The sequence below is a fragment of the Aspergillus pseudodeflectus genome (assembly GCF_044049435.1).
Source record: "Aspergillus pseudodeflectus strain CBS 756.74 chromosome Unknown BJX68scaffold_13, whole genome shotgun sequence".
NCBI classification, from domain to species: Eukaryota; Fungi; Ascomycota; class Eurotiomycetes; order Eurotiales; family Aspergillaceae; genus Aspergillus; species Aspergillus pseudodeflectus.
In genome coordinates, this window is record NW_027263789.1 from 190,708 (window position 1) to 203,862 (window position 13,155).

The window sequence follows — 13,155 nt, forward strand, 5'->3', positions numbered from 1 at the left end:
TCGTTGCAGCATTGATATCGGCCTGGCCACGAAGAAAGCATGGATTTGACTCCTGCAATCTGTGCCTGGGGGGCCTTATTACAAGGTCATGCCCTGATTCGACGGAATAAAGTGTGAAGAAATCAACCCACACCCGGAGATTAAGCAACGCCAGGCTCAGCCACGACCCCGCAGCCAACTTGAATCCCGAAACAAGCAGGATTGCATTTGCTAGACCTAGATCATGAAAGCATTCCGAATCATAAAACAGGGTATAAAGGGATGGATATCCGGACACCGCATATGTGTGTTTGTGAATAAAGCGTAGATCACCCGATCAAGCTTGACTGATCTACAAGCGACAATTTGCGGGTCGACATTCGATAGCATTCGTCGGCTGCGAGCAGATTATCGGGGGCATGAAGAATCCTGCAGGTTACGTACATGCTGGGGGCTGCGACGCGCAAGTGCCACTAACTAGCGGAGGCAGTCCGAGGCACCATTCTAGTTCCGGGGATAGTCTTGTGTTGGTTTCTGCTACTCGAGTCATGCCAGCGTAAACGTATCCACTAGTTTCCTCATGGTCTGCGAGCTCTCTCTCAATCTTTCGCGACGTCTGTGCGAGATGGTGATATAAAGATGCACCATCCACTTTGAGGGCCTTTATTCTTGACTCTCGAGTCTAGCAGCCGCACTTTGCTCATTATACACAGGACTTACCATGCATCGTCCATCCGCCCTTCTCGCCCTCACCAGCGCTGCCCTAGCGGCGGCCCAGGGCTACTCGACCGAGTGCTCAGACATCACCCTGAACGGCGATTGGCTCGTCGCTACGTGCCCCACGGGCAATGGCGATGAAATCGCCAGTAGTGTCTACTTGCCCAGCAAGATCGGCAACAGCAACGGAAATCTAGAGGTACGCTAGGCTGCTCTTTTTATGATATGCAGTAGAGTGCTAATGAGTACAGTGGTCTACAGGGTAACCCCAAAAGATAACCCTATGTATGATGAACGAACAAGCTCTAACTAGTAACCCGATAGCGGCGCATACCACCAGTCCTGCGAAGACTGCGCTCTCTCGGATACCGCAAACCTGTCGTGCAGTTGTCGAATTGCATCCCTGCCCAGGTACCAAGAGACTAGCATAAACCTCGGTGAGACCAGACCCGATCCTGACGCAATCCCTACTAACGCCACTCCAGAAACCTACATAGCAAACTACGAAGGCCACCTCCTCTCAAACCAAACCGGCCCCATCACAACTATCCCAGAGGACTCTACAGTCCCCGTGCCCTCGGACTTTGACGTCCTGGTGAAACTTGGCGGGCTAAACAACACCTGCACTTCTCTCGGCGCAACACTGGGCTACCAACTGCTCACCGACTGCTACTATCTGAACCTGGGCGGTGACATCACCTGGCCGACTGCGACCTCGGAGAATAACAACGGGTGGGAGATTAGTGCGTTTGAGGATCGTGAGTGTGCGGGCGAGCCCGAGGTTGTGTTTACACAGGAGAATCAGGGCGAGTGCTTTAACCCGGATCCGGCTGTTAGGGCTTTCTCGTGGAAGCCGTTGTGGAATGCGGATTATTAGGATGTCTGTCTGGGCATAGAGTGTTGGAGCCGAGGGATAAGTTTCGCCACGCCCGTATCTCTGTAGCTTGGACCCAGAAGGAAGGCACGTTGGGAAACGAATCTGCGGGTTTGAGCGAAGCAGCGAGTACCACCATCTGCTGCGTTGCGTACGGCGAATACCCCTCGGTACGAAGTGTTGATGAGCGAATGAATCATTATTCTTGCGAATGTAATAATGCAACAACTACTCCCATAATCTCGAAGAGTTGTTAACGTACTTGAATCCACAATATAGTGCACCACTTACTAGATTATGCACTGCGCGTAGCACAGAGCTCTCAAATCCCATCATCATGTCTAGTCATTGGGTTCGACATGGGTTGTACCTCGACGGATGTAAGCAGGTACTCTGGCTCCCTCAAGCATGTATCTGAGACCGAGACTGCCAAAGTAGCTCACCAAAGGCCGCAGCTATATATCAGCACCCTGGCTGCTGGCGGTCGGGAAGGTTGCTCCGAGAGTATTCCCCGTCGAGCTTCGGTTCCAAGGAAGACGAGCCTCTCGACCGAGACAGAACGTCAAAGAAGTCTTCGAACTGACCGAAAGCATTAATAAGGAAAGGAAACAAACATGGGGCTTGCCGCGGAAGAAGTCGCTGGTGGTTTTCTGCGCGTCGCAAACAAAAGTATGAGCCGGCCCATCCGAGGTCTTACTGAGGGAAGAGGAATCAAGGCAGTACAGCACACACTGGCTACCTCTAGTGGTGCCGGTGGCCAACATGCTTGCGATGTCTCAGGGGCTCTGCAGATTCGGGATAATGTAATTCATCGATATTCGAGCAACCTCTCCGCATATGGTATGTCGCTGGCCGATGTTGCCCATGAAATCCAGCAGCCACGGTCTCTGAGATTGGACGGATGCTTAAAGGTTGTCTTGCAGGGGGGTTTCGAGGACGTTGTAGAATCTGTCACTGGTGCACTACGCTCCCAAGGGTTCAGTTTTTGGTCATCGCTTCATGGGCATCGCAGAGCAAATGGACAAAACGCTGCAGAACACTTCTGTCTTAATCAACATCAAAGAGCGTATCGACTATTCATGCGGACTATTCTCACCATCCGGTGGTCTTGTCGCGAATGCACCGCATATTGTCGCGTATCAGAGTAAGAAATGGGACAACACACTACGACCGGGCGACGTTATCGTGTCAAATCACCCGGCTGCTGGAGGGTCTCATCTTCCCGATGTGACGGCCATCGCCCATTATCGACGATCATAACGACGAAGTACGTGCTGTTCTGGGTCGCTTCCCGTGACCATCATGCGAGTATTGATGGTATCTTGGCTGGACCTATGCCGCCTCACGCGAAGGAAATCTGGCAGGAGCGTGCCTCTTTCACCGCGTTCAAGCTGGTAAGAGAGGGTTTACATAACGAGCGAGGGCTAGCCAAGATCACCTTGCGCAAACCAGCACATGTCGTGGATGCACCGGGACGAGAACCTGGTCGGGTAATGTGAGTGATCCTAAGGCTCAGGTCGCTGCGAACCGAAAGGGCATCAAATTCATCCGAGGGTTGATTTGGGACTATTGACTGCCCACAGCTCAGGTAGGATTTCTCGGGCGGCAATGGTAAGGTATCGATGCTAACGAAAGAAATACATGCTCGGAACCTATGACGGCGCCGAAAAAGTTGTCCGGACTTGCTTCGAGAAGTTCACGATATGCAAACCGTCGCCTACTTGAACGACGGCTCAGAGCTCTCACTGCGGGCCAAAATTAACAAGGGAACGGGTCAGCAACCTTTGGCTTTACAGGAACCGCATGCGAAGTATACGGTAACCTCAACGCACCAAGAGCCATCATCTTCAGTGCGGTCATCTGTCCTGCGGTCTCTGATCGATAGTAACATCCTACTCAACCAGGGCCGTCTTGCTCTAATCGAAGCCATTCTCCCCGAAGGCACAATCCTTTCACCATCTACTGGCGCTGCAACAGTCGGTGGAAGCATCGAGACCTCATAACGTGTGATTGACCCGGTCCTGCGAGGTTTTCAAGCTAGCGGTGCGAGTCAAGAAACCTGCAGTAACCTCGCCTTTGGGTATGGAGGGCGGCTAGTCGATGGTGTCCCTGAGCCTGGCTTTGGGTACTGTACGGTTCGAGTACCATTCTCTCCTCCTCCTTCTCAACAAATCTTATCAACGAGCAACAGACAATCGCTGAATGTGCCGGGGCGGCCCAGCGTGGGACGGTCAATTCGGTCTGCACGTCCACATGCCTAACACACGAATCACCGATCCCGAGTCCCTTAAGCGCAGATACCCATGTATCTTCCGCGAGTTCTCAATCCGTACCGGCTCCGGTAGCGCGGGCAGCATCATGGCGGCAATAGCGTCGTGCGCGATATTGAGTTCTGGAGAGATGTCAATGTCTTTGTGTTAAGTGAGCGCCGGGCCGTTGCGCCGTATGGGATGTGTGGTGGTGCGCCAGGGCAATGTGGTGAGAACGTGTGGTTTGGGCATGTCGAGCATGGAGAGAGGGAGATGTTACTGAGAGGCAAGAGTAGACGTTGGATGAAGAATGGAGGTCGGATCATCATTCGTAAGTCGTGGGTTTGTTCAGTTGATTTAGTTGCTGACCGGATGCTGCAGGGCTCCCCCTGGTGGTGGTCGTATGGGAAGGCGCAGTAGAAGGGACACTCGATACTAGGTCTCTGGCTTCTCTGTTATTGTGTTGGAAAGCATTCCTTTCTGTGGCACTTGGTTACTTACTCTTTGGGCTTCGTATGCCCTGTCATGATCAGATCAGCCGTCCTGCATCAGATCACAGCATCTCTCGTTATGACGGAATAGAGCACATACTGACAAGACCCTCAGACGCCATTCCACAGTGGGAGTCACCATTTCCGGCACAGGAGAAAGAAACAAAAACAAGGCTGCTTGAGTGTTGTTGTGACTGCTGCCCTGTTGTCTCAGATCTCTCTGTCCTCCATCTTCCTTCAAGTGTTACTCTCAAACTTCCGTTCCTCTTCATCCGTCAACCTTTCTTCTTACTCCGGCGTCTTTCTCTCCCCTTCGCAGTACTGGATTTGCTCATCAAGCAGCTGCTTCCCTCTCGCAACAACATTCACGATGAGCAGTCCGCAGAGGCTCCAGCGCCCGCGCGGTATCCTTAGTCTTCCGCCCGAGATCCTGCACCACATCTTCGGCTGTTTTGATTACCCTCTTGATTTCTATCCGTCGACTGCAGCCTGGGACATTTGGAAAGAAGAGCCTACACTGGATGGAAGGGATCAGGAAGAGAGGGATCGTCGACAGACTATCAAAAACACACGCCTCGTGTGCCGCCTTTTCGATGAACTCGCATCCCCACTGTTATACGTATGGCTTGAAGTGGGAATCAGTCGAAAGTCTCTTGACTTTATTGAGCACCTCGCTACGCGTCCTTTCCTCGCCAAAGGACTTCGTCATTTGTCTCTCTTGCTTGAATATTGCCCGGGAGAATTCGCCACGGATTTACGGCGGTTTTCGGCAATCCCCAGATTCTACGTTGAACAGGAGCGCGACTCTCTCCGAGGCCACTGCATGTGGAAAATGGCGCAGTTGCTCTTGCGAGAACATATACTGAAAGCTTGGGATGTCTACTTTGAACCCAGCAGCGAGAATGCGCCGCCGGATCACCTCAAGTACCAGCAGTGCTTACTCGAAGGCCACAAAGAATATCAAGAGCGGCACAGAGAGCAGTTCCATCTGATCATCCAAGGAACCTTTATCCAGAGGCTTGCTGCTGCACTGACTCACATGCCCCACTGTGAATCTCTACTTATGAGCGAAGGCCACTGGCGTTCCACAATCTACAACCCAAGTCCAGCGCGACAGCTGGGCGAGATGAGCTGGCTCCGTCAGTATATGGATACCCCGTTGTTATGGGAAAGAATAGAGGATCTGGGCGCAGAACTGGTCCCAGCAACGATCCTTGTGGACTTGCCAGTTGCTCTTCATAAGGCAGGGGTAAACGTGCGGAAGCTTCATATGAATTGTTTTCCCATCAACAATGGCTTCCATCTTCTACACCCAAGCTCCGAAGGCTCACGAAAGTCTGGCTCGTGGGCTGACCTATCCGCTGCATGTCGCGGACTCGAGGAGTTCTCTTTCATGCCGCACACACGGCACACGATAGGATACCCAAAGACTGATCCTCTAACACCTCAGAACCGCGAGGCCATCAATAAATTTCTTTCCGTTATTCTCTCTGGCCAGTGCCTAAGGAGCGTCGATTTTGACCTCTCGAGCCGAGGATATGGCTCCCCTGAGAGAGACGACTCGAACTCCTTTGGCCGCGCTCTTAGCCCAGCTACTTGGTTTGGCCTTAAGTTTCTCCGGGTGTCCTACCTTACATTTAATCAACAGGCCCTAGAAAAGCTGTGTACCTCGCTACCTGATGACTTGGAGTTGTTATGCATGAACTGTATATACCTGGAATCTGGCGTCTGGTCTAAGGCTCTGGACATACTCCGCGACAAGCTCTTAGTTAGGTGCATGCAACAGAGATGTAAGGTCGAATTTTATTACCTGGACGGTGGGGGCCTTTCATCGGATGACGTGTTGCCTATAGTCGAGGCCGAGGAGGAGACTCGAGAGTCATGGAAGAAGATGTGGAAGTTCTGTGATGAAAAGGAGATCACTGACCAGTTGGTCGAGAAATATGTCAGCGGCGCTGGTGTGTCGGAAAATCCATTGAACGGTGATATGAGACAGATTCTAGACAAAGGGCCCGTTAGCTGTACCCCGGCGCTCGTCCTCATCGGCGAGTAAGGGTGATGATCGTCCACAGCATGTTGCATTCGCACAAGGCAAACTGCCTCATATCAGCCTTTGCATTGACATCCAGACTCTTATAGTTTGGACCGCTATGCTCCATGCTACCGTGATGTCAGGTGGATTACATATCATAATGGTAATAGCAAGTTACTGTATCTCTCTCGCAAGAACCATTGACAGTCAAGATCTAGAAACAACAGGGCGATGCACCGTTTTAAGGCACCATCCTTGGAGGCCTCCTGTAACTATCAGTAGATATGGCAACTGGGGATCTGATTACCTACGAGATGCAAGATGGACAGCTGGCTACCCTTGCATTCATTCCTACCAGTACGTGCGCTACTCTAAGCAGGATTCGCACTTTCGAGCATTAAATGGTAGAACCAAGGGAATTACTCTGTGATGAGTGTGAATAAATACAAATCCTCTGCAATTGAACCTGAGAGAAAAACAGTCCTCTCACTCTGTGACAACATGCCAAGAGCAAATTCCCAAGCGCGCCATTCCATCCAATCTCTAGCCCAGGCCAATCGCGTCGTATTTCCCTATGACTGGCAAGACGGACCGACATTCTTCCGTCGCATCCGCGGGAGGACCGTGCTTAGTGTTGACTTTCCCCTCATCCATGGATCCCCCATCTTATTACCTACTGTCTTCCTGTTACCGAGCCAAGAGAAAGGAGAGCAAAGAAAGCTGGACGCCGCTAACAGCACACTCCCGATTACGCCATATTGTAAGCTCATCTTATGACATGACAACTCGATTGTGAGACCTTTCCGACCCAGTTGAGTGAGAGAACAAGGCTTATCGCAGAGCCCCATCCGAGCCTCGTATTTCACTGCGTGGTATGCTGGATTTTTGCAAGATGCAGCGTTTGTCCTGATGCGCGCAATGATTGGCATTAAACACTACTAGCAATGGCTTCTGTAAGTTCCATATCTCTCTGGAACAAATTTCAGTGCTAATCCTACGCCTAGCGTACCACTAGCACTGTTCCCATTCACGCATCCATGCATCATTTCAGAAATGCCGGCTATCAAAAGGCTTCCACCAGAGGCTTACTCCGTGGGATGGGTCTGCGCTCTATCATTGGAATTGACAGCGGCAAAGGCTATGCTAGATGAAACCCACGCCACTCCCCGGCAGCCCTCGACCGATGTCAATACCTATACAGTGGGCGCAATCTCCGGGCATAATGTGGTAATTGCTCCTCTTCCAATTGGCGTCTATGGGACTACATCGGCATCGTTCGTTACCGCCTCGTTACTCTCTACATTTCCTTGCATTCGATTTGTCCTCATGGTCGGCATTGGCGGAGGCGTACCGAGGAAAGACATCGATATTCGACTCGGCGATGTGGTTGTCAGCAAACCAACTGGGACACATTGTGGGGTTATTCAGTATGACTACGGCAAAACCGTCAGGGACGGCCGTTTTGAACGGACGGGTAGTTTGAACAAACCGCCTCCTTCTCTTCTGACTGCGCTCGCTGAATTGCAGTCCAGGCATCTGGCTGGAGAGGGCCGCATTGCACATATTCTCGAGACGGCAACGGAGGACACAAAGCTATCCCTTCTTCTAAGACGGCCCGGTTCTCGGAGCGACTTGTTGTTTGAAGCGGACTATGATCATGCTCGAGATGGCGAATCTTGCGACCAGTGCGATCCGCGCCGGCTTGTGCCGAGGGAGGAGCGCAGCAGCCAGGCGCCGACCGTGCATTATGGCCTCATCGCATCAGGCAATCAGGTTATGAAACATGGTCGCACTCGGGATCGTGTGGCGAATGAAACTGGCATCCTTTGCTTTGAGATGGAGGCCGCTGGCTTGATGGATCATGTTCCCTGTTTGGTCATTCGAGGAATCTGTGACTATTCCGACTCTCACAAGATGAAGGAGTGGCAGGGTTACGCAGCGGCTACAGCTGCTGCTTATACAAAGGAGTTGCTGTCGGTGGTCCCTGTGGTGAGCTCTTCGAATAGCGGCTCGCTGGGCCAGGCCGAACCCCCTTACATCGAGTATATCTACAATCTACCCTCTCGACCTCTGTCGGCCCGTCCTTTGATTCCTCATATACAGCGCGAGGCTATTCATGCTCACTCTGGTTTACACCGCGAGCAAGAGAACGCGAACGGTCTCCTTACGCTGCTATCCCACGCGCATCCTGCACAGGGCCCGTCTATCGTGACTACCCCCCTTCAACACTCGCAGACCAATAAGCTTCTGCAGTGGACACTTGAAACCACGGAAGCACTGCCACCCTCCTCACATCCCACCCAATCGTTGACGCGACTCAAAAAGACGGCGGCGCAGTCCACCCAGGATCATGGCGCCAGCACCTCACTCCAAGAGCTCCTACAAGCTAAATCGCTGTCCCATTCGCAACATGCGGCAGCCACAATATCAAGTCCGCATGGCAAGAGCCCGCAGGAACGCCTTCGGCGCTTCCTCACACCCCACCACCACCCCCAGCCTTCACAGTCTCAACCAGTTCAGTCATTAATACGGCCCGAGATCAAAGCCCGGCTTTCCAGACAGGCGCGCGACACTCTCCACACTAATCTCGAGCGAGTGCTGCAGGAATCTGCGGGGCACTTCAAGCCAGAGGATGCCTTGAATCTTGGCGTTCTCTTTCTGGATCAGGGGGACGCCGTCGAGGCGGAGCGGAAACTTCACGAGGCTCTAGCAGGGTTTGAGGAGGCGCAGCTCCCAGTCGACGACAACAAAGCGGCACTCCAAGCAGTCGAGAATCTGGGAGTCGCATACATGCACCAGGATAAATGGACGGACGCGGAGAGCGCATTCTCTCGGGCGTTGAGCGGCTTCAAGAGGATATTTGGAGCAGACCATGAGTCGACCGCCCGCGTCCTCAACCACATGGGCATGCTATATCTAAAACAGGGCAAGTTCACAGAAGCAGAGGATTCGTTTGAACAAGCGCTCAGATCCGAGGACTCGTCGCGGAGCCAGCGCGCCTCCACATACCGCACCCTCAGCAACGTGGGCATCCTCTACTGCACCCAGGGCAAATGGGACGACGCGGAAAAGATCTTCCAAAGCGCCCTGCACGGCCTCGAAACAGCCTGCCCCACGAGGCGGAGCACAGACGCATCAATCCTCCGCACGGTAAACTGCCTGGGCATTCTGTACTGGAACCAGGGCAAGCGCGCCCAGGCCAGGGAGATGTACATCCGGGCGCTGGAGGGCTACGAGGACCTCCTAGGCCCCGAGCACATCGTGACCCTCCGGACGGTAAACTGCCTGGGGATCCTATCGTGGAACCAGGGCAACCGCGCCGAGGCCGAGAGGCTGTTCCTGCGCGCCCACCGGGGGTTCGGGAAAGCGCTGGGACCCGACCACACCTCGACCCTGCACATCACGAACAATCTCGGGATCCTGTACTGGAGCCAGGGGATGTTGCACGAGGCGCGCGGGATGTACGAGCGTGCGAAGCGCGGTCTCGCTGAGCGACTGGGTCGCAGCCACCCGGCCACACTATGCGTGGTTAACAACCTCGCGAATCTCCACGTGAGCGACGCCAACCTCGACGAGGCCGAGGAGCTCTACCAGCGTGCGCTGATGGGGTTGGAGAAAGTCCTTGGTCCGCACCATATCTCGACGGCGCATGTGGCTGTGAACTTGGGCAACCTGTACCTGAATCAGGGCAGGCTAAAGGACGCAGAGGAAATGTGCGCGAGGGCGCAGACTACTGCAGGGGATCTGCCAACTCGGCCTATGCATGAGATGATCAATGCAGCTTTTGCTCTGATAGACTATTGAGACGAGTCTCATGCTTGTTCAGGGTTGCTCGTTCTTTCAGATGTCCAGCTCTTGATGATTACTGCACGTTTCTGGCTCGTACCTGTCCACGTGGCTGCTGCTCGCGCACCATTGCTGTCTCCTTCCTGTTAAGCAAGACACCTTGGTCATGTTGTTTAGAGCTATACCATGGTCTCTCATCCAGGTCAAGTAGACAATGAATTAGTCATGGTTGAACACACATAACTACCGTGACCAAACTGCCGAGTCTCATGTTCGAACCAGTCTGTTGCATCCCTGCGTGCGCGAATCCTGTCGGAAACCAAATCCGATCCCGGAGTTCGTGCAGTGACATCAGGATCTCGCTACCAGCAATGACGAACGCCAAATATGACTCGTAGAATTTCGTCCTTGCCACCGGGCCGGGATAGGGATGGCTTCGATTCGGCGCTGTTCGGCTCGATCTGATCTGATTTTGGAATCTGGTCCTGGCTGGCCTTGGCACTGGGAATCGAATCCGTTTGGCGAGAAATATGAGGATCATGAGGATACCAGACTGATTGGTTGTGCATGCAGCTGGTTATTTCAAATCCTGTATAGCAACATCTAGTCGTTCCCGCTGGGAGTCTTCAATTTCAGTCCCTGTCCTGTCCTTGTACCATCCCCACGGGACGGACCCACAGCCTCGAGCCTTGAGCGGAGGCAAATGTGACTCGTCATTTTCGCAATCTACACTTTATGCGTTCGAGATTACGAGAGACACTAGATGAAACTCGCTTATGCGCCTCTTCGGATACCGAGCGCAGGTTTTTGAACTCCTGTTGTGCTTCGGCACGCAATATGTACGGTATCGGTACTTTGTGTTATCGCGATGGAGGGATCTGGATCCATAGATGCTCATCTGACCAAAAACCATCATCCACGCCCCAGCATCCAACCGACGCAGCACCCACTTTCTACGCACCCATAACCATGAGGCTTGAGCTACGCAGGAGTCTCTACCTTTCCAGTCTGGGCCGCCACCGTCGCGTCTCCCTCGCCCTTCAGCTCGTCGCGCAGTCTGCGAGCGCGCTCGTTTCGGCTCTCGCTTGCGGGGTCGAAGTATGCTTTTCGATGATCAGTCTCGTTCTTGTATCTTTCATGGCCCTGCATTTGCCCCCACATCGCCTCTTCCGTCTTGAAGATCGGGATGGTTCGAATTTAGAGGGAGAGGGAGAGGGAAAAGGGAAGGGGGACTTACGCTTCTCGCCAAAGACCGTCGTCCGGATTCCCCTTCTTTTGCCTTCATATGTGCCTGGGATGACGCGGTGGAGGGTGCAGCTGGAATACAGACAGTAGTAGTTAGCACGATTCAACAGTCCTGTACTTCGCACTCTTCGATGAAGAAAATGGAGGGGATGGATGGGATGGATACCGATTATCCCACATGGCCACACTGCCCACCTCCCACTTCCACCGCACAGCATGGTCATCCGCCGAGTGGATGTGGTACGCGAGGAAGTCGAGGGTCTTGTCTGCGGCAGCATACACATTAGCAACCAACCACGAGCCTTGATACCGCCGCCCAAATCCCATCATAGATGCATAGAAGGGATAGGGTTGGTTAGTAGTATTTCAAGAAAACCTACCAGACTCGACCTTCTTCAACTCGGCAAACCCCGTAACGAACCCGGGGTTCACATTCAGTGCTTTCAGGCCCGTGACAGGGTGTGTGCGGACGGCCGGGTGGTGCGTGTCGATGGGCGGGCGGTTGGGGCCGACGCCCCAGAGGTCGATTATCGTGTCGTCTGGTCATGCATCTATGTATTAGGGCTGCTTCTTGATTTTGCTCTCGTGATAGGGTAGGAAGGGGAGGGGTCTTTGGGGCGTAGCGTAGCGTACACTGCAACCGCGACGTATGCACAGCATGCAACCCATCCAGGAACTTCTTGTACGCGTCGCTGAGGGCGTCGTAGAGGCCGTATTGGGAGACCTGTCCTCCGTCAGGTCTTTGATGGCACTTGGACTACGTGTTATGTGAGGGTTATTATCAGTGAACGGAACGTACCCAGGCTGTGTCCCCGCCGACTTTGGGGTGTTCTTCCATTCGGAGGAGGGAATATGAGGGTGCTGTGGGGTGGATGTGCTTGTTAGTTTTGTCCCATACTCTGCGTCAGGGACCACGTACGGTTAATCTCGAACGAGGTGTCTGCGTGAAAGTCGCCGCTTGGCTAGACGCTGTTAGACTCGTCTTGTCATTGTACGTGGCTGGGAAGAGGGCGGTGTTTACCCATGGTGTATACTTGAGGATCTCGCGGTGGTCTTCGCGGCTTCCGTGGATATTCACGTACTGCCAGAGATGTCAGACAGTATATCTCCGTGATCATAATTGCTGGGTTTACCTTCTGGTCCTATGAGATTGTCAGTATCGTAGATCACATAGCCTAGCCTCCGTAACAGACAGGCGAAAAGAAAGGACTAACCTTTTGCGCTGGATGCCTATCCAAGATGCCTATCCCACGCCACTCATCAGCACATGTGTACTCTCCTCCACCACGTCATCCACCTCGCCAATCTACACCAAACCCACCACAAACAAGGGGCTAGAGTGGGGGAATACAGACCGAAATGCTCAAAAACCCGAACCTGCCCCTGCGTATCCAAGTCCTGCCCCCGAAAAAACACCACGCCGCGCTCCGTCACCAGCGCCGCAAGCTCATCGAGCTGCGTCCCCGAGAGCTCTGAGATCTGCACGCCCTCGAGGACCGTCCCGATGCTCTCGGTGAGGTCGACGCGGGTTGCGACGGAGAACAGGGCCTTCTTCTCGGGGTCTGCAAAGTGCGCTCGATCGCGCGGTGGTGTTATCTCTTCGCGGAGAGGCTCGGGGGGAGTGTGCGCGAGGATTTTGGGGTTGAAGTGCGGGTGTAGTGTTATTGGGGTTTGCGAGTCCGGGGAGATGTGCGAGCGGGATTGGAGGTTGGCCATTTTGTTCCTGGGTGGTTTCTCTTGTCTTTTCCGTTTGTGGGCGTGGTGTGGTGGTCCGTAATTTTG

General features: G+C 53.4%; 6 protein-coding genes across 6 annotated transcripts; 5 read left to right on the plus strand and 1 right to left on the minus strand.

Annotated features, from left to right (window-relative positions):
* Window positions 1–700: 700 nt before the first annotated feature.
* On the plus strand, window positions 701–1,573 carry BJX68DRAFT_265027 (uncharacterized protein; the record flags this gene model as incomplete). Its single annotated transcript, XM_071045131.1, has 4 exons — window positions 701–895; window positions 948–958; window positions 1,021–1,133; window positions 1,182–1,573. 4 exons carry the CDS (start codon window positions 701–703, stop codon window positions 1,571–1,573), a joined length of 711 nt encoding a protein of 236 aa, XP_070900925.1.
* A 611-nt stretch (window positions 1,574–2,184) lies between these two features.
* BJX68DRAFT_265028 (Hydantoinase B/oxoprolinase-domain-containing protein) lies at window positions 2,185–2,830 on the plus strand (the record flags this gene model as incomplete). Its single annotated transcript, XM_071045132.1, has 2 exons — window positions 2,185–2,410; window positions 2,553–2,830. 2 exons carry the CDS (start codon window positions 2,185–2,187, stop codon window positions 2,828–2,830), a joined length of 504 nt encoding a protein of 167 aa, XP_070900926.1.
* Window positions 2,831–3,273: 443 nt separating this feature from the next.
* Window positions 3,274–3,573, plus strand: BJX68DRAFT_265029 (uncharacterized protein; the record flags this gene model as incomplete). Its single annotated transcript, XM_071045133.1, has 1 exon — window positions 3,274–3,573. The coding sequence occupies one exon, from the start codon at window positions 3,274–3,276 to the stop codon at window positions 3,571–3,573; it is 300 nt and encodes a 99-aa protein (XP_070900927.1).
* Window positions 3,574–4,680: 1,107 nt separating this feature from the next.
* BJX68DRAFT_265030 (uncharacterized protein) lies at window positions 4,681–6,363 on the plus strand (the record flags this gene model as incomplete). The annotated part of the gene is made up of 1 exon (XM_071045134.1): window positions 4,681–6,363. One exon carries the CDS (start codon window positions 4,681–4,683, stop codon window positions 6,361–6,363), a length of 1,683 nt encoding a protein of 560 aa, XP_070900928.1.
* A 1,032-nt stretch (window positions 6,364–7,395) lies between these two features.
* BJX68DRAFT_254175 (nucleoside phosphorylase domain-containing protein) lies at window positions 7,396–8,554 on the plus strand (the record flags this gene model as incomplete). Its single annotated transcript, XM_071042852.1, has 2 exons — window positions 7,396–8,315; window positions 8,446–8,554. The coding sequence occupies 2 exons, from the start codon at window positions 7,396–7,398 to the stop codon at window positions 8,552–8,554; spliced, it is 1,029 nt and encodes a 342-aa protein (XP_070900929.1).
* Window positions 8,555–11,109: 2,555 nt separating this feature from the next.
* Window positions 11,110–13,089, minus strand: BJX68DRAFT_265032 (TauD/TfdA dioxygenase family protein; the record flags this gene model as incomplete). The annotated part of the gene is made up of 11 exons (XM_071045135.1): window positions 11,110–11,231; window positions 11,366–11,445; window positions 11,540–11,639; window positions 11,754–11,912; window positions 12,007–12,097; window positions 12,173–12,234; window positions 12,293–12,335; window positions 12,395–12,454; window positions 12,507–12,515; window positions 12,588–12,616; window positions 12,702–13,089. The coding sequence occupies 11 exons, from the start codon at window positions 13,087–13,089 to the stop codon at window positions 11,110–11,112; spliced, it is 1,143 nt and encodes a 380-aa protein (XP_070900930.1).
* Window positions 13,090–13,155: the final 66 nt, after the last annotated feature.